The sequence below is a fragment of the Erpetoichthys calabaricus genome, chromosome 2 (assembly GCF_900747795.2).
Source record: "Erpetoichthys calabaricus chromosome 2, fErpCal1.3, whole genome shotgun sequence".
NCBI lineage: Eukaryota > Metazoa > Chordata > Cladistia > Polypteriformes > Polypteridae > Erpetoichthys > Erpetoichthys calabaricus.
The window spans coordinates 248,674,779-248,693,751 of record NC_041395.2 but is presented as its reverse complement, the minus strand read 5'-3'; the positions used below and the strand labels follow the sequence as shown (position 1 = coordinate 248,693,751).

Below are 18,973 nucleotides of genomic sequence, written 5' to 3'. Positions count from 1 at the left end.
GGTATGATCTTGATCAGCTGGTATAATAACGCTAACTATAGCTCATCCAGGGTTGCTCCCCTGACTGGGGTTCAAAGTCTTCTTTTATGTCTTCTTTTCTTTGTTGAGCCAATTTATTTATATTAATATTACCTTTGTTAATTATCTTCTCTATTTTCTTTGCCTGTGTTATTTTTCAAATGTTTTGAAAGTTGTCCGCTAAGTGACTGGGGCACCTGCCAATCACCACCAGGTACTGCCCTCCACCTTATATCCGGAGAGTCTCCCATAGTTCCAGGCTTTCATTTTAGCTTGATTAGTTACTGTACCTTTTCTGTGCTTTGTAATTTTTGGATATTTTGAATCTCTGTTCTGTTTTTTTGACTTTGGTTTGGATGCTGTATTGTGACTTTGCTGGCTACTCCTTTATGCTTTTGTGCTCTTTGGATCCTCACAGTGTAACAGAGCATTTTAAGAAAAATAAACTTTGTATTTTATGAAGACCTGGTGGTTGTCCTTATATCTAGATTGGATTTTACAGTAACTCGCCAACCCTCAAGGACAATTTTGGGACTTAAGTGCTTTGGGACTCATTGTTCATAACACACCCTGCATTGAATGGCTGCATCTGTAAGAATGTATGAAGGTATTCACCTGCATACAAATCTGAGATGAGTTATGATTTATAAACAGGCCAGGCTGACTCAAAAACATTTGTTCATGTATACAGACATTTTATAAATAATTCATAGGAACGTTTAGGAAATAACCATCCATTCAAATTCAGGATAATTTTGTGTAAGTTTTTATAAATGAGGCCCCATATTTGTTACATCCTTGGGAATATACAGTGCATAGCACTTTCAAAATTGCTGTTGTCTGAACATTTAAACACACAACCTTCCACCTACTGACTATAGAAGGTTGGATTTTTCCAAAGAATTTGTTGAAAAAATACAATAAATTTTTTTGTGGAAAAATTAATGGAGCTTATATTAGTTAATCCACATAAGTTCAACTGAAAGTGAATTAATGTTTAAATTTTCACTTTTTACTTTTCCATGACAGGAACCAAGTTTACTCAGCCACAACACCATTGTCTAAATCCATTTAAATCATTACAGATTTTTTCACAACTATAAACTATCAGATTCATAGAGCTTTCCACATACATTAAAATGAACACTCCTTTCAAAACTATTTGTGATTTGACTACTACTTTATTGGTAAAAAACATGCTCTCTTGATTAAATAATAATATAACTATGATCATAAAGTAATTTTTGATCATGGTGAATTTACCATATAACTCATAAAGATATGCATCCACCATTTTCCCCCAATCCAAATTCATTTTATGTTAAGAAACATTACTGACTCATTCCCCTCTTGTTGGATGAAACACTACGTTGAATTTTGCAGCAACTCGATAAAATCTTTGATTAGGGTGTCAAATAATATATCAAGAGAACAAATTAACTAATATTATCCCCAAATATGCATGTTCATCAAATTGTGATCTCTGTAAAAATCAGAATTAAACCTCTTATGTTAAAGAAAGGGCGAGTAACTATTGTTTTATATCATGACATTCAATTTTGAATGCAGGGAGAAAATAATTCAGATTTTAACATGTAAAATACACAAAAAGGATCTTTTAATATTATCAATGAAATTACCATCAAACACAAAGTGATAAATATTCCTTTCACAGAATACCATTAAATCTATGTACTTCTAAATTCAATAACAATTAAACTTTAATTAACAACTTCATTAGTTTCATATGCAGCAACTTAATATAGGAAGAATGTAGATCAAGTATATAACTCTTCATTAAATTTCTCATTTTCCAATGCCATTAATTACATTCAAAGCACAAAAGCTGGTGGCTCAGATTGTTACCCATTCAAATGTTATAAAATTAATCCTCACTATGCTTTTAATGTTAACTATGCTCCTAAAACCTGTTCAGATTTGATTGCTAAAGTTGTATAATAAGCATTTATATCTGGATTTCCAAAGAAAAATAAAAATCCTTTGATTTGTGAGTCTCACAGACTAATTTCACTATTAATCATTAACCAGGGTAACGGTAAAAGTATGTATTAAAAGAACTGAAATGCATTGAGAACTATTATCTCAAATGTACAAACAGAATTAAGTTAAAGGCATACAACCATTTTGAATATATAATTTATACAAACAAGTATATATGAAAGTACTGTATATGTAAGCACTGACATAAAGGCATGGATTGGCTGGCATCCCCGCTGGGATAGTTGAAAGAATCTTCCCAAGTTAGATATTAACAGAAGGACAAACTGGGACTGCCACCCAGGGCCATGTTATCACAGGACACTAGACAGAAGCATTCCTCTGGCAGAACTCCTGTTTGGACTGTGAAATAAAAATTTCATATCACCCTTTCTCCTAAGGGTTAACATATTGTCTATCATATGCTGGATTGTTGAGCAAGAATGTACTCTGTGCTTAAAGTGCAAACTGCTTTTTAAGAACTTCTGTTTTCGTTTTAGAATAGCTGTATGACTTATTAGCCATAAGATGACTTATGCTAGATAAAAAGAGGAACTACTCTTTAAGAAGTAAATAAGCTCACAATATAAGGACCTGTTTGGGGACTGTAAAGGGGGCTTCTCTCTGGCTTGCAAGCAGAGAACTCACAGCTACTCACCTGTTGCTAATAAAGATTATTGACTGATTGATGAAGCTCATGTCTTCCTCTGTGTATTCTTCCACAGGACACTCACATGGTATTATGGATTATAATGTGGTACTCAACTCCAGTCCTGGAGGTCCACAGTTGCTGCAGGTTTTTGCTTTCACCAAACTTTTAATTAGAACCCATTTATTTACTACGGCAAGAGCCAGACCCTTTTAGTTAATGATAATGGTAAATCTACCTTAAATATTGGTTAGTTTGAATTTGCTTATGATGTAGCTTTACAATAGATAATTGATGATTCTGTTACACCCCCCCTATAAGCTAAGAAGTAATAAAAATGTTCTTGATATTAAGTCAGACAGCTTAAAAGAAACATGAACTGTTAGTCAAACAGACATTAAGGGCATATACTTTAGCTTTCTGACTGCTATATATGTATGCTCATATGTTTGGTGAATGAGATAACAATTAGAAACCTTAAGAAATGTACTCGACATAGGCAAGAAGTTTACCCCTTTCCTTTTTTTGTGTGTATTATCAACCTTTTTTCTTATTTTTGAGTGAACTGTTATCTTTGAATTTCAATAAAATCTTTAAAAGTTCTGTGGAGTCATACAATAGCTGGAATACCTTTCAGGTAACTGCATTTCAGCTATTTAAACTACTGGGAAACCCTTGACAAACGCAGTTACAACTACTAAAGCAATTTCTTTTAGCTTAGTTTTAGTTAATTCATTTGTTACGATTTAGTACCCTTACTCGCCTGTTTCAGTTTTAAACATTTGCATTATTTTACTCACTGCCTGCTTTCTTATCCAGCGGTCAGTTAATAATAAGGTGGAAATAACAAAGGAACCACATGCTCTCCAGCACCTCTCCAGCTAACATGCCTTCATTTTAACCCGTGTATGTGCAGCTAACATGCTTTGATTTAAACCTTTGTATATGCATCATGAAATATCTGTGCTAATAAATTGTTTTGAAATAAATGAGAGAAAAGGGAAAGACCAAAAGTTAAAATTTTCTTCCAGACCACAAACCATATGGATAATGTTCTCAAAAGTGTGATAAAGTTTTGTCTTAGAAAAATGAAATCCCTAATAAGTTATATAATTGAATATGTAGTTTCTTTATCAGCTAGGCTTGGCTTCTAATTATGAAACTGGTTGGAATGAAAACCTACACCCACTATGGACCTCCAAGATTGGAGCTGAGTACCCCTACATTAGAGACTTCCCTAGCACACAAAGTTCTGAAATTTTCCCAAAATGCACACCACAGAGGGAAATAGCCAACAAACCGCGGCTAATAATGAAAAGGGCCATGCACAATCTTTATAAAAAAATACTTATTTACACAAAAACAGTCCGACCCTAGGAAACAGGGATGTTTTGGCCTACTAAGCCCCAAACAAAGAGGACTGGCAAAATAATTTGAAATGTCCCAAAATATTCCAAGGATATCACAAGAAAATAGCTTAAAACTCTGGCTACAGGATAATCCTAAAACAAATTCTTCATAAAAGGAGGTTTTTATTAACCAATGGGAAAAAATTTCAAGAATAACAAAATAGTAAATAGAAGTTGCATAAAAGGCAATATCAGACAACCAAGTTCAATCCACAATCTGAAAGCAATATGTACTAAACGCCTAGTGAGCACATTCAGTGAGCCTCAAGGAACCCACTTTTCCAGCCTGCCTTAAAAAACTGGGTGTGCTTCCTTCGCGGAAAGGTAAGGGTGATCCTGCCTCTTACGGATCCACTCACAAAAGACAAGGAACATAATAGAATATAAATATAGATATCAAACCTAAGTAACAAATAAATTGAATAAAATGATATAGAAGACACATAATTAGACAAATAATAAATGGACAGAGGCAGCTTGGTGGCACAGTGGTAGTGCTGCTGCCTCACAGTAACTAGACCAAGGTTCGGGTCTCAGATCCTCTCTGCATGCAGTTTACACATTCTCCCTGTGCCTGCATGGGTTTCTTCTGGGTTGTTCCTGTTTCCTCCCACTGTACAAAGACATGCAGGTTAGGTGAACTGGTAACACTAAATTGGTCCTAGTGTATGTGTGTGTTTGCCCTGTGAAGGACTGATGCCTTGACCAGGGTTTCCTTCTGCCTTGCACACTATGCTAGCTGGGAAAGACTCCAGACCCACCCCGCAATCCGTTCTGAATTAAGGGGATTAGACAGTGACATGACATTACAAAAATGGAAAGAATAATATTAATAGAAATTATCTCAACAAATGAACATTATTGAAAAATAAACTAAAAAGGCATAGAAAAGAAATTGACATCATAAGTCAGGGTAGGGACACTGACTTAAACATACAGTGCATCCGGAAAGTATTCACAGCGCATCACTTTTTCCACATTTTGTTATGTTACAGCCTTATTCCAAAATGGATTACATTTATTTTTTTCCTCAGAATTCTACACACAACACCCCATAATGACAATGTGAAAAAAGTTTACTTAAGATTTTTGCAAATTTATTAAAAATAAAAAAACTGAGAAAGCACATGTACATAAGTATTCACAGCCTTTGCCATGAAGCTCAAAACTGAGCTCAGGTGCATCATGTTTCCCCTGATCATCCTTGAGATATTTCTGCAGCTTAATTGGAGTCCACCTGTGGCAAATTCAGTTGGTTGGACATGATTTGGAAAGGCACACACCTGTCTATATAAGGTCCCACAGTTGACAGTTCATGTCAGAGCACAAACCAAGCATGAAGTCAAAGGAATTGTCTGTAGACTTCCAAGATACGATTGTCTCGAGGCACAAATCTGGGGAAGGTTACAGAAAAATTTCTGCTGCTTTGAAGGACCCAATGAGCACAGTGGCCTCCATCATCCGAAAGTGGAAGAAGTTCAAAACCAGCAGGACTCTTCCTAGAGCTGGCCAGCCATCTAAACTGAGCGATCGGGGGAGAAGGGCCTTAGTCAGGGAGGTGACCAAGAACCCGATGGTCACTCTGTCAGAGCTCCAGAGGTTCTCTGTGGAGAGAGGAGAACCTTCCAGAAGGACAACCATCTCTGCAGCAATCCACCAATCAGGCCTGTATGGTAGAGTGGCCAGACGGAAGCCACTCCTTAGTAAAAGGCACATGGCAGCCCACCTGGAGTTTGTCAAAAGGCACCTGAAGGACTCTGAGACCATGAGAAAGAAAATTCTCTGGTCTGATTAGACAAAGATTGAACTCTTTGGCGTGAATGCCAGGCGTCACGTTTGGAGGACACCTGGCACCATCCCTACAGTGAAGCATGGTGGTGGCAGCATCATGCTGTGGGGATGTTTTTCAGCGGCAGGAACTGAGACACTAGTCAGGATAAAGGGAAAGATGACTGCAGCAATGTACAGAGACATCCTGGATGAAAACCTGCTCCAGAGCGCTCTTGACCTCAGACTGGGGCGACGGTTCATCTTTCAGCAGGACAACGACCCTAAGCACACAGCCAAGATATCAAAGGAGTGGCTTCAGGACAACTCTGTGAATGTCCTTGAGCGGCCCAGCCAGAGCCCAGATTTGAATCCGATTGAACATCTCTAGAGAAATCTTAAAATGGCTGTGCACCGATGCTTCCCATCCAACATGATGGAGCTTGAGAGATGCTGCAAAGAGGAATGGGTGAAACTGGCCAAGGATAGGTGTGTCAAGCTTGTGGCATCATATTCAAAAAGAATTGAGGCTGTAATTGCTGCCAAAGGTGCATCGACAAAGTATTGAGCAAAGGCTGTGAATACTTATGTATATGTGATTCCTCAGTTTTTTTATTTTTAATAAATTTGCAAAAACCTCAAGTAAACTTTTTTCACATTGTCATTATGGGATGTTGTGTGTAGAATTCTGAGGGAAAAAATGAATTTAATCCATTTTGGAACAAGGCTGTAACATAACAAAAGGTGGAAAAAGTGATGCGCTGTGAATACTTTCCGGATGCACTGTATCACAGGCCTGTTGGGATCTTCGTAGCTGCTGGATGGTGCTACTGGGAGAAGGCTCCCCTGTCACTCAGAAGTTCCATCTGACCCAGAAATGTTTGTCTGCTATACCTTGGATTGATAGGGTGATGACTGTCAAGCTGGGCCTTGGTGAGACTGTAGTTAATGTAATTTGTGCATATGTTCCTCAAGTGGGCTGTGAGGATGAGGAGAGGAGTGTTTTTTGGGTACAAATGAATAATAAGCTTAGAACAGTACAAAAGAGAGAAAAGGTGACTGTTGGTGGTGATCTAAATGGGTATGTGGGAAAGAGTAGAGAGATACCAGAGAGGGTACATGGAGGGTGGGGAGGTAGGAGAGAGAAATGGCACAGTATATTTTGCTATGGTATCTGATTTGGCAATAGTTAACACATTTTTGAAAAGAAAGTAGTTCAGCTTGTGACTTAGAGTAACGGAGAACAATGCTGGGGAGGATTCCAGTCAAATAAAGCAGATGAAAGATAAACAAGGTGTGGTTTTGTGTGATCATGAAAAGATCAACAATAGTTGGAAGAAGTACTTTAAAAAGCTGTTCAGTTTAGAAAATTGGCGGGTAGTACTTAGAGACTGAGTACAAAATAAAGGGTCTAGTACTAGAAATAAGGAGGGAGGAAATAGAGGAGGCAAATGAAAAAAATGAAATACAGAAAGCAACAGGACTGGATGAAATATGAGCAACAGCTGAGGAGAAGGAGGAGTAAATGTGTTGTGTGATCTCTTGCAGAAGATCTATGAACAAGAGAGAATACCAGAGGAGAGGAGGAACCGTGTGATTGTTCCTGTTTACAAGGAGAAAGGTATTACTCAGTACTTTGGAAACTATAGAGTGATCATATTGATGTCACACACAATGAAAATTTGGGAAACGGTTATAGAGAGAAAGCTTAGAGAATAGACCAATATAAAGGAGGAGCAGTTTGGTTTTATGCCAGAGAGAGGAACAACTGATGCAGTCTTTACATTGAGACAGCTAATAGGGAAGCACTGAGAAAAACAAAGGCTTACGATAGAGTGCTGGAGGCTCATGAGATAGATAAGCACACCAGAGAAGTATGTAAGGATTATCAAGGATATGTATGAGTTAGTGAGGACTGTGGTTAACACTGTGTTAGGGTAACAGACAAGATCTCAGTTAGAGTAGGTCTGCGCTAGGGATCTTCTTTAAGTCCTTACCTCTTTTATCTGGTTATGGATATGTTGAATAATGGGATAAAAGACAAATCCCCCTGGTGCATGCTTTTTGCTGTTGACACTGAGTTGTGTTGCACAGTGGAGAGTAAGTTGAAATAATGGAGAAGGGTTTTAGGAGATAGAGAATTGAAGATAAATACGAAGAAGACCAAATATATGAGGTTTAATAATGAAGAGAATTCACAAATTAGCCTAGAGGGAGTGCTACTGAAAATAGTGGATAAGTTTAAATACCTAGTATCAGTAGTAGTTCAGGATTTAGAGTGTGGATGGATATGGAGAAATTGGAAAAAAATATCAGAAGTATTGTATGATTGAAGGCAAAGGTTGAAGTTAAGGTTTTTAAAGACAGTGGTAAGATCAGCAATGAGGTATGGAGCTGAGACATGGCCAGTAAAGATGGCGCAAGAAAAGGCATTAGATGTGGCAGAAATGAGAATGTTGAGATGAATGTGTGGAGTTACAAAAGACACAGAATACAGAAATACAAAAAAGTGGGTGAGATATCTGAGAAGGTACATGAAAGTAGGTTGATGTGGCATGGACATGTGATGAGGACAGACAATGAATATGTTGGCAAAAGTATGATAGGAATGGAAGTATACAGAGAAAGCAAGGGTGGCCAAAGCAGAGGTGATGGATGAAGTAAAAGAAGATCTGAAGGAAAAGGGAATGATTGGTGAGAATGTTTGAGAGAAGGTTGAGAGATGGCTGGAAAAGGTTGATCAAGAATATCGTTCCCACATAGAAGTGGGAAAAGATGATGAAGGAGAAGAAGGAAAATTCAAATATACACGGTATAGTACAACTTGAATGGCATGTACTGTACAAGTAAACAAATTTTGAAAATTGTAATTTACTAAGTAGAGAGACACTGAAAAATTCTTCAATTTACAAAAGTCCTTTAATAACAATGTCCTTAACCAGCCTTTTTAGTACTAACTATGCATTAAACTTCAACAGCAGCAAATTTTCTACTAACTTTAATACCTTTGATAAATATGTTACTGAGATATTATTGATATACTGCCCTATCTACTAGTGATACACACACGAACATTTAATCCTAATTATCTGCATATATTACTTTTGTAAATCTTTAAAGCTAGTTCTCATATAAACTGTACCTCTATATCTGGACCTGAAACTATGTCAATAACTGATTCAATTTATTGTTTCATATTAATTTATAATTAAAGAAAATTGATGAAAATATATTGCCATACACAACAAGGCAATTATTATTATGTAAATAACAGTAACCTGTAAGGCATAACTCTGAAAACATCTCACTTTTACAAAAAAAAAAAACTAAAATGAAAAGGAAAAACAAATTACAGAATCTGGAGTTTTTTATTCATATCATGAAATATTTAGAACAGGAAGGAGTCAGAATATTCTAAGAACAGTCATAAGAAGTATGTTTAAGACATAATCCAAACAATATGCAGCATAATACAAAAAGAATTCTGTATCAGTGAATAATCGTCACTGAATGTAAAAGGATATTTTTCTTAATAAGAAAATTAGTAGTTTCATATATGTTCATGGAATATACTTATTGTCCATAAATTAAAATAAATGACTGAAAACTTACCTGACTAAAAGCATGGAGTACGCGTGTCACTTCATTAGAATAAGGACATTCAGAATAATCATCCTCCATCCAGTGACCAGCTCTGTCACATCTACGAAAAGCTCTCCTTTCCTTTAAGATGCCATTAGAGGTCACAGTGCCAAAAGGATACTGCATGCATGGTAGGAATGCAGTGATACCTGCAAGTGTCTTTGGCCACCTATTGTAAAGTCAACATGTCAATGCTACATTTCAAACCAAAAAGTACTTCAGACTACGCTCTGTGCAAAAATGTATCTACTGTCATGTTTTTAATTCTTGAAATGTAACACATGGAGCCTAGCTTAATTAAATACTAAACTTCCTGATACTCCCAGTAATTTAAGTTGTCATACTTCATTGTTAAGGATAATGAACAAAATGTGCTCAGAGTTACAGAAAGGAAAAGATATTTATACAAAAATCGCAAATTAATGGTACCTATAACCAAACTTTTCTTAAATACAAGTAGAATAATCTGAAATATTAATCTTTCCATAAATGCTAAACAAAATTTCCTAAATAAAAATTAAAACAATATATACTGTAATTTTTGAGAAAAACAAACCTGAACTCTCCTTTATTGTTGATGACCCGTTCTGCAGAGCAGTATGGTGCTGAAGTTTCCAGAACTACAATCTCCACCTTGCTGGAACTGTTCCCACGAGAGCTGGTGACCAAACATTCCCAGTCTCCTGATGCCATGACATCAATGTTGGAAAGAATCAGTTCACTATGAAAATTTTAGAAATATCTGTTAAAATTTTGTTATCACACAAAGTTTTTAGATATAAACCAGAATCAAATAAATATTTACCTGTATGGGATTAATTATTAACTTAAATGTATGACATTTTAAATATATATATATATATATATAATTTAAAAGAGAAATTGTACAGACATATGCAATAGAAAACATAAAAAATATCAGAAACTGTGCAAAGAGAATAATTTATACCAACATTCTTTGCATTTTTTTCTTTTATTTTTTTAAGACAAATGCTTTGTGTGAAATTATTCACAAGAACAAAGGTCAGAGGGGAATATGTCTCAGTGAAGTTCAAATCTAAGAACATCTGTTAGCCTATACAGACATGATTATTATAAAAGTTTAGATGATCTATTACTTGGGTGCTTTCTTGCTTGTTTGAACAGATTAAATAGATACAGTTTGTGTCATGGTATTAAACGTGGAGATTAACAGAGCCGTAGTTCTGTTTTTTTATGAAGCAGTGGGTTATACATAATGAACAAAATGCAGCCTAACAATTCTAGATATTATCAGAAATATCACTATTTTAGACTTTAAAATCATTTTTTAGATTAGAATAAAGGCCTATACCCTTTTCATGTGCACAGAATCTGGCCCAAAAACATGGGTTTCTAACTAAGAGGAGCTGAACAAAGAACAACCTGTGTGAATTTTTTATGATTATCATTGATGAAAGTCCACATATATAAAATAAAAAACTGTATATAAAATAAAATATATTTCAACAAATACTGCAGTGTTTCTCTCTAAATATTCTGTATATCCTCCCTCGCATCAACAATATGTATACAGATTTATCTGGCATATACTGTACTTCTGCTAGAATAGCATCAATTTCTTCAATACCCAGAACTGTAATAATTGGGGTTAAAAATGTATGGGATAGCAAATTGCAGCTATTCCACAGCATCGTGTTAAGAGGCTAACTACATAATAACTACTGTTGACTGAAATTTGCCAAAGTGTTTTTTGCAGTGAATTTCCTGGATTCACTAGTGAACTTCCATCCATCCATTATCCAACCCGCTATATCCTAACTACAGGGTCATGGGGGTCTGCTGGAGCCAATCCCAGCCAACACAGGGCACAAGGCAGGAAACAAACCCCGGGCAGGGAGTTAGCCCACCGCAGTCATTAGTGAACTTGATTGTCGAATTTGTTCCAGAAAATTTGCTGTGTTGCCAACTATTCAAACCTTTTTTTTCATGCTCCCCAAGATGCTTGGTGAAGCCAGCATGACATCACATACTATAGCTGCAGCAGCCAATGTTGGATGGGAATGTCACTACATGATTTGTGGTACCTGCCTGATTTGCAACATACAAGCACAGTACTTTCATGCATGTGTACTGTAAGTTTAGTCCACCGCATACTTTACAGAACTGCCTGATAGTTGTGGAAAATAAGAATTACTGGTGAGGACCGATAATCAAAAATGGCAGTGACACTTGATTTCATAAAGGGTTCTAAACACAAAGGCTAAGAGTTCACCTTGATATTAGTTTATTGTATACCCTATTATCACAACATATAGGAAAGGCTGATGTACATACAAGTTAGGGTATGTGCTTTTAATACCTTTCTCCTGCTATTTCTGCATCCAAGAAGAGATGTGGAGATTTGTAGGAAACTGTAATCCTTCAAGTTTTTTGCAAAAATATTCACATGTAAATGATATTAATAGAATATAACAGTGATTTTCTTCACAAAAAAAATAAGGACATACAGCCTGCTAATTCTCTATAACCATAAATTGTGGTCCACTAAGAAGGAATACAGAATATCCCTTCCTGCTATGACAGGCTTTCTTATGTTGGATTGAACTCCAACTACATTCACAGCTCCATTACCAGACAAACAAGTGTCAAAATTTGTCTAACTACAATGTATAGTATATGAAAAATGTGAATGTCCATATAAGCTAGAACTGCTTTAGTGTGTAGAGGTTATGCCTTCGCTGCAGAACTGTCTCCACACTTAAAAGCTTGTCCCAATCTATCCTACTTAGACTTTGTTGCATCTGGTCAAAATTTGACCTACCAAAGTTCAACTTAACAATTTTTGTCTTTGCATCTGCACTCTTACAAAATACAAGACAGTAGTTTTGAATTGAATTGAATTAAATCTTCAGCTTTTTTCTTCAGACAATCTGTTGCATGGAATAATCTTCATTTTGTGAGATAACAATAGACTGATGTGTCACTTGAGAAAGCTGTTTCCATTTATACACCCAGAATTGAATTTTAGTAATGGCAGTACCATGAAAATTAATCAGACAATTTACTTTATTAAATAGAATAACGGGTTTCAGCTGTGCTAACACAATTGCAAAGGTTTCTCTAATAACCAATAGAGTTTACCGTTAGAACAGTGATGTAAATACTGCTGAAAAGTTATGACAAAAAACATTTATCAGTCAAAAACATTAAAATATTTGTCTGATTCCAAACTCATGAACAGTAGCATATATTGCAATATTGCTAAAATGAGCAGATTCAATGTTCTCTGGAAACAATAAAGAGTGAGTATAGGGTGGAAACTTTACTAGAGAAGAATTTATTTTTCAACCTGAACAGATCTCTAATGCATAATTAAACATTCTATTTGCCTTTGCAAAGATCTGTAGTGATGCCTGAATCATCTGCTTCTATCTATATTCCATTACAGTTTACATTTATTTACAGTTAACTTCATCTTACCCACAACTTCCTAATTTTCACTTAAATCTTTTATTATTGTCTGTTTCACCTTAAATATTTGTATGAAGAGTGCATTTTGTCAATATGCATTCCCTCCATTCTTTAAGACATTCCAAAATAAGCTGTTACGTTATACTACATTCTCAAACCCACTTGATAAAATTCAGTGTTTTGGGAAATTGGAGTCTGCCACTAAAGCATGAAGCACAAGGAAGTAAGGACACAAGCCCACACCTATCCAGTCTCACTCTTAGCCAATCTGGATTCAGCAATTAACCTAACACACTTGTCTTTTGGAAAATGGGAGGAACCTATGAGAGCACAGAAGAAAACCCTTGTAGACAAAGGCAGAATGTGCAAGTTTTACACAGACTGACACTGGACATGGAATTTGAAGATAAGATGCAGGATCAATGAAGCACTAACCACTGCACTAACTGTACCAACAAGTTCCAAATATTCCATGCAACTGTAATGTTGTAGTGTGTGTCTGCACCTTATGATGGAATGGATTCCTTTCATGGTGTTACTGTAGCCAAGATGGTTATTTATCATGTACAAAAGGCAGAGAATTTGCAAAGAACAAAGAGAAAATCAAGAACTACTGTATCTTAAAGCAGAAAACCAGGTGTTCAATAAGTAAACTATGAAGCTGTCAAAAAAGCACAAAAAACAAGTTTCACAATCAGAAACAAAACCTTAATTTGAAGTCAAAAAGACTAGCCAAAATTTTCTAATCATAGCTGTTTACCCTTTTCCTAATTAAATGAAGTACAGTGGAACTTTGGTTCACAAATGTCTCGGTACATGAACAAATCGGTTTACGACCAAAAAGTTCGCCAAACTTTTGCCATGGTTCACGACCACGTACTCGATATACGAACAAGCCAGTTTCCCTTCCGGTTTGTGCGCGCCAATGACTTCCGCACGTGTTGCATTGTTCTCGGTCGGACGTGCGTGCTTGCACGTGCGTGCGCGCTTTCGCTGTGAACTCTTTGTGCTCTATTTCATTTCCCTTCCGGTTCGTATGCGCCGATTACTGTATTTAAGCACGTGTTCAGCCTCTCCCTGTTCATTGTTCTCAGTCAGATGTGCGTGCTTTACATGTGAACTCTTTGTGCTCTACAGTATTTCATGTGCTTTTGCAGTTAACCATGGCTTCTAAGCAAGTGAAGAGTGGTGAGAAGAAAGTTTTGCAGAAAATTGAAATCGAAGTAAAGAAAGAAATTATTGAAAAGTATGAGCATGGCGTTCATGTTACTGATCTTGCCGCCGAGTACAAGAAGTCAAAATCTACGATTTCAACTATTCTAAAGCAGAAAGAATCTATTAAAACAGCTGATGTTGCAAAAGGAGTTACAGCGTTAACCAGGCAGAGGCCTCAAGTGCTGGAAGAGGTGGAAAAACTGTTGCTAGTGTGGCTGAACGAGAAGCAACTTGCAGGGGATAGCGTAAGCGAGGCAATGTTATGTGAGAAAGCCAGGAAGGTTCATGGTGATTTGCTGCAAAACTATCCTTCTACAAGTGGCAAAAGTGAGGAATTTAAAGCCAGTAGAGGATGGTTTGAAAAGTTTCGCAAGAGAAGTGGCATTCATAGTGTGGTAAAGCATGGAGAGGCTGCTAGTTCCGACGCTGAAGCTACGAAAGAATTCGTCAAAAATTTCACAAAATTAGTGGAGGACGAAGGCTTCATCCCGCAACAAGTCTTCAACTGCGACGAGACCGGATTGTTCTCCACCCAGTTCCTCCTCACTTCATGCCAGAACTCGACTCATGCAAGGTTAGTTTTCTTGGTGGTTTACGGTTAGTTTTTGTATTGCAGATTTTTCAAATGTTCATTTTTCGGTTCGTAGCGTGATTTGTTGCAATGTTACTTTTCTTGGTGGTTTATTAAATTACAGATTTTTCAAATGTTCATTTTTTTCCCTGTGCTTAAAACTCATTAAAAAAAGTTTACACAGTGATCCGGTTGTAAGGCTATTAGCGTGAACTCCTGCAATGTTACTTTCTTGGTGGTTTATGGTTAGTTTTTAAATAAAGTTCGGATTTGTTCAAATGTTCCTTTTTTACCCCTGTGCTTAAAACTCATTTAAAAAGAGTGTTTACAGCGATCGGGTTGTAAGGCTATTTGTGTGAACTCCTGCAATGTTACTTTCTTGGTGGTTTATGGTTGGTTTTTAAATAAAGTTCAGATTTGTTCAAATGTTCCTTTTTTTCCCTGTGCTTAAAACTCAAAAAAAAAAAAGTATTTACAGTGATCGGGTCATAAGGCTACAGTATAGCGTGAACTCTTACAATATTTGTTTTCTCTGTTGTTCAAGGTTTTCTGAGTGTTATTCAATGTTTTTACGTTTAGTTTACTATTACGCTGTGCATTCTATGGTTTTATTAACTATATTTGTGCTTAAAAACTTAAAAAAAATATATATTTACATACAGTTCATATGGTCTGGAACGGATTAATTGTATTTACATACAATCCTATGGGGGAAATTGCTTCGGTTCACGACCAAATCGGTTTACTACCACAGTTTTGGAACGAATTATGGTCGTGAACCGAGGTTCTACTGTAATTGTAGTCTGCTTTAGAGCATATACAAGGATTGGATGTTGAGTGATGCATACCAGCATCTTATACTGTATAATTTTAACATGATGATGTCACATGTAACAACACCTGCACACCACATAACTAGCAACAGACTTCATCATCAACTACAGTGCTCCAGAAGAATCCTGAGCACAGAATCAAGGTGGAATGAAGTGCAGCAGCAGCACCTTAATATGACTGACAACTTCTGTTATGTTAAAGAGGATTTTGATATCATCACAAAAGTAAACTGGAAGTCAATGAAGTTACTTAAGAGTAGAAGTTATAAGGTCATGGTAGTCCTGATAACAATCATCACAGCAGCATTTTCTACGAGGGATGTTCAAAAAGTTTCCACACTTTTATATTTTCGTTGGAAACGGTGAAGGAGTGGAGTAGTAATTGGGCATTAAAATGTTTGTACAACGCTGGGAAAATTTCATTGAAAACGAAGGTGACTATGTAGAATAGTGATGTAAATTGTTTTTGAAATTCTTAACAAATAGAGTTTAAAAAAGTGCAGAAACATCCCTCATATTAACTGAAAGCTACTAAATGAAAATGTTGATGAAAACATAAAATAACATTCTTAATCCTGCTTAATCCAATTTAGTCTCACTGACAGCTTCAGCCAATCCAAGGAGAACTGGGCACAAAGCAGGCATCATACCTGGACAGGGAAGCAATCCATTGCAGGGTCTACTTACACTAACACACCCACACTCACAGTTTGCAACTACCATTTAACACAAACTTTTGATACATGGGAATAAAACTGGAGTTCCTAGAAGAAATAACATGCAGGCACAAGCAGAAGTTGCAACTTCAGCAAGGACAATTCCTGAGCACAAGATTCAAACACAGAACACTGTGTTGCCCATACTTTGAACAAAAGGAAGAAGCAAAATTTGTTATAGTATTTATCCATAGAAAGCTATAACCATGCATTAGTGTTACACAAAGATACAATGTCAAGCTATAATGATTTTAGGTTAAGTCCACTGCCACAACAAAAAGGTTAGGTTAGTAGAGCAACACTAAGTGGAAAAAAAACTGATGTTCTTTTGTATATATGTTTCTAAAATTTATAGAATCTGAGCTCACTTAAATATAGAAGCTCTGGGGTTTCATATACCTCCAGTAGTTCGCCAAATACTACTAGTTGCATTTCTGTGGTATTTCATTTAAATATGTTCATTTGCACTATCAAACTAATAAAATGGGCTCTTTCACATTTATGATTTATAGACAAAATATGTAATTACTAGTAATTTGTCCTTGACATTTATTTCCAGTCACTTCAGGTATTCTATACTTCAGATATTACAGCTTTATTGATCTCAATAATTGATTTAAAAATGAGCATAAATTCAAAAAATGCAGCAACCATCAGACTAATATACATTTAAAGGTGATCAATCACAGAAGGCATTCTAATACTCAGATAATGAGTGGAATTTTACAGAATGATGTACAGGTAAATGTAGATTGCTTTAACAAACTTACAAAAAAATGAAATATGAAGTATGATGCACTGGCACTTATTAACACAAACAGATTGAATGATGCAATGTAAATCCTCATTTAGCACATCAAAATCCATTATTTTACAAGCTCTGTGAAAATGTTTTAAACCATAGATTCTGAAACTTAGCTATATCTAAATTATAATTTCTTATATACTTTCAATTTTAGTGTCATAACACAGACCTACCAATAGCACATAAGCAAAAATTATAAATTTGTTGATTGGATTCTGATGCAAAAAAGAAGTCAGTGTTACTAATACAAACAAGTCATCTTAAAAAATCACTGATATGATGAAATCATGGAGAGATAAAGGTTGATTTGCTGGTCTCAGAGAAATATCCTGTTAATGTTTTCATATTGATTCACACAAGACCCCTCAGTCAATCAAACACTATAAAAATGTTTTGCAAGGGGCAACATTACAATTAATTGACAAGTTTTGTTTTTTGCTTCATGAAATAGCTTAAAATATTCACAGATGTTCAGACTACTACAGAGCAGTCAATCATTTTTGTGAATTGCACTCTGCATGGTAAGTTCAAGTCTAAAGTCTAAATTAATTGTGCATCCAATATTTTACAGAGATATGTGTTTACAGTCAGTTCAAGTGACTGTGTTTAGTTCATATAGGGAAACTTCAGGGAGGAATTAACATAAAAATCAGTTTAACCTCCAAATTTAAATTATGGGAAATTTTTCAAAAACATGAGAAAGTCTTAATTGGGTTTTTTAAATACCATTTACAGGATTTAAGACAGTGTTACTTATACAAAAGTCATTTTCATTTTTCAGTGATTTGAAATAAACATATAACTTAGTACAAAAGGTTGGTGTACCATTTGTTATTCAGCAAATTAGTGAATTGGTCAAGAGTTGTATCAATAGAAAGGGAGAGACAGAGATAAACCTATTTTAAACAGATTTACCTGTGCTATCATTCCTTTCTGGTTTTCTATGATTTTTTTTTTCCACTGGTGTTTCACCATTGCAATGCTCTATCAAGAAAATAGGCCTGAACAAACATGGTAAAATAACTCCTAAGTAATCACAGTTTACAGTGTACACTGTGGCATCTAAGAAGCCAAAACAGATTGAGAGGGTTTTTGGGTATATCCTGTAGATGTATCTGCAAGGGCAACACTCAATTCCTACTTCAGGAGAGAGATATCACATGCTTGAAATGATGTAGGCAAAATCAGTTTTGAAGGAATGGTCAATAATTATTGCAGTTATAAAATATTGTGGACAAGGAATTCTTAATATCTACCATCATGCATCCCTACCATTCATTTGTAGATGCCATTGAAGAGAAGGTGTGAAAGAATGAGGGCTTTTAGCTTGTAAGCCTTTTTCTTACCATGCAACCTATTAGTCAACAGACTTTGAACAAATGTGCATGGCTTTTTTCATTCCCTGCCTATTCTACTTTTTTGTCCTTCTTCTCTTCGCTCTATAATTATTTCAAGCCTCTCTGCTGGATATGGTCTCTCTGTTTCTTACTACCTCTCTGATATCTACATCCTCTATTTTTACTCCATCCTCTCTATACATTGTCCATCTGCTCTGCTAGCACTTGCCTCTTTACCATGATCATCCTAATTCCTTTCAGGTGTATACCCACTGTAGCTTCTCCTTGTTGTGATGTGTGATTTTGCATATAACTTGATAAATATTTTGTATGTCTTTATTTGTAACTTTGGCAAAGCAATGTAATATTAGTGTTACATTATTGATAATAACAGCAATGGTTTGATGGTTTAAGAACCCCTTCCCCCCTTTTACAACTGAGTCTCTTTGTATTTTGCTAGTAGGGTTGGGGGTGGGGGGAAGTGCCTCAAACCAGTTTGGCAAGTGTTTCTCTGCTAAAGTCTCTCTTTCAACCCCCGCAGGAAAGCCAGGCTGCCTAAC

The 18,973-nt window shown here is 36.0% G+C and overlaps 1 protein-coding gene across 1 annotated transcript in view; it reads right to left on the bottom strand.

The window, feature by feature from the left end:
* The window catches only part of LOC114646923 (adhesion G protein-coupled receptor A3), a 557,815-nt gene that overhangs the window by 366,592 nt on the left and 172,250 nt on the right, over positions 1-18,973 (bottom strand). The window contains exons 8-9 of the mRNA XM_028795327.2: positions 10,040-10,204; positions 9,454-9,652 (exon numbers count right to left, since the gene is read on the bottom strand). Of these exons, the coding sequence (XP_028651160.2) occupies positions 9,454-9,652; positions 10,040-10,204 (364 nt within the window). The remainder of the gene's footprint in view (positions 1-9,453; positions 9,653-10,039; positions 10,205-18,973) is intronic.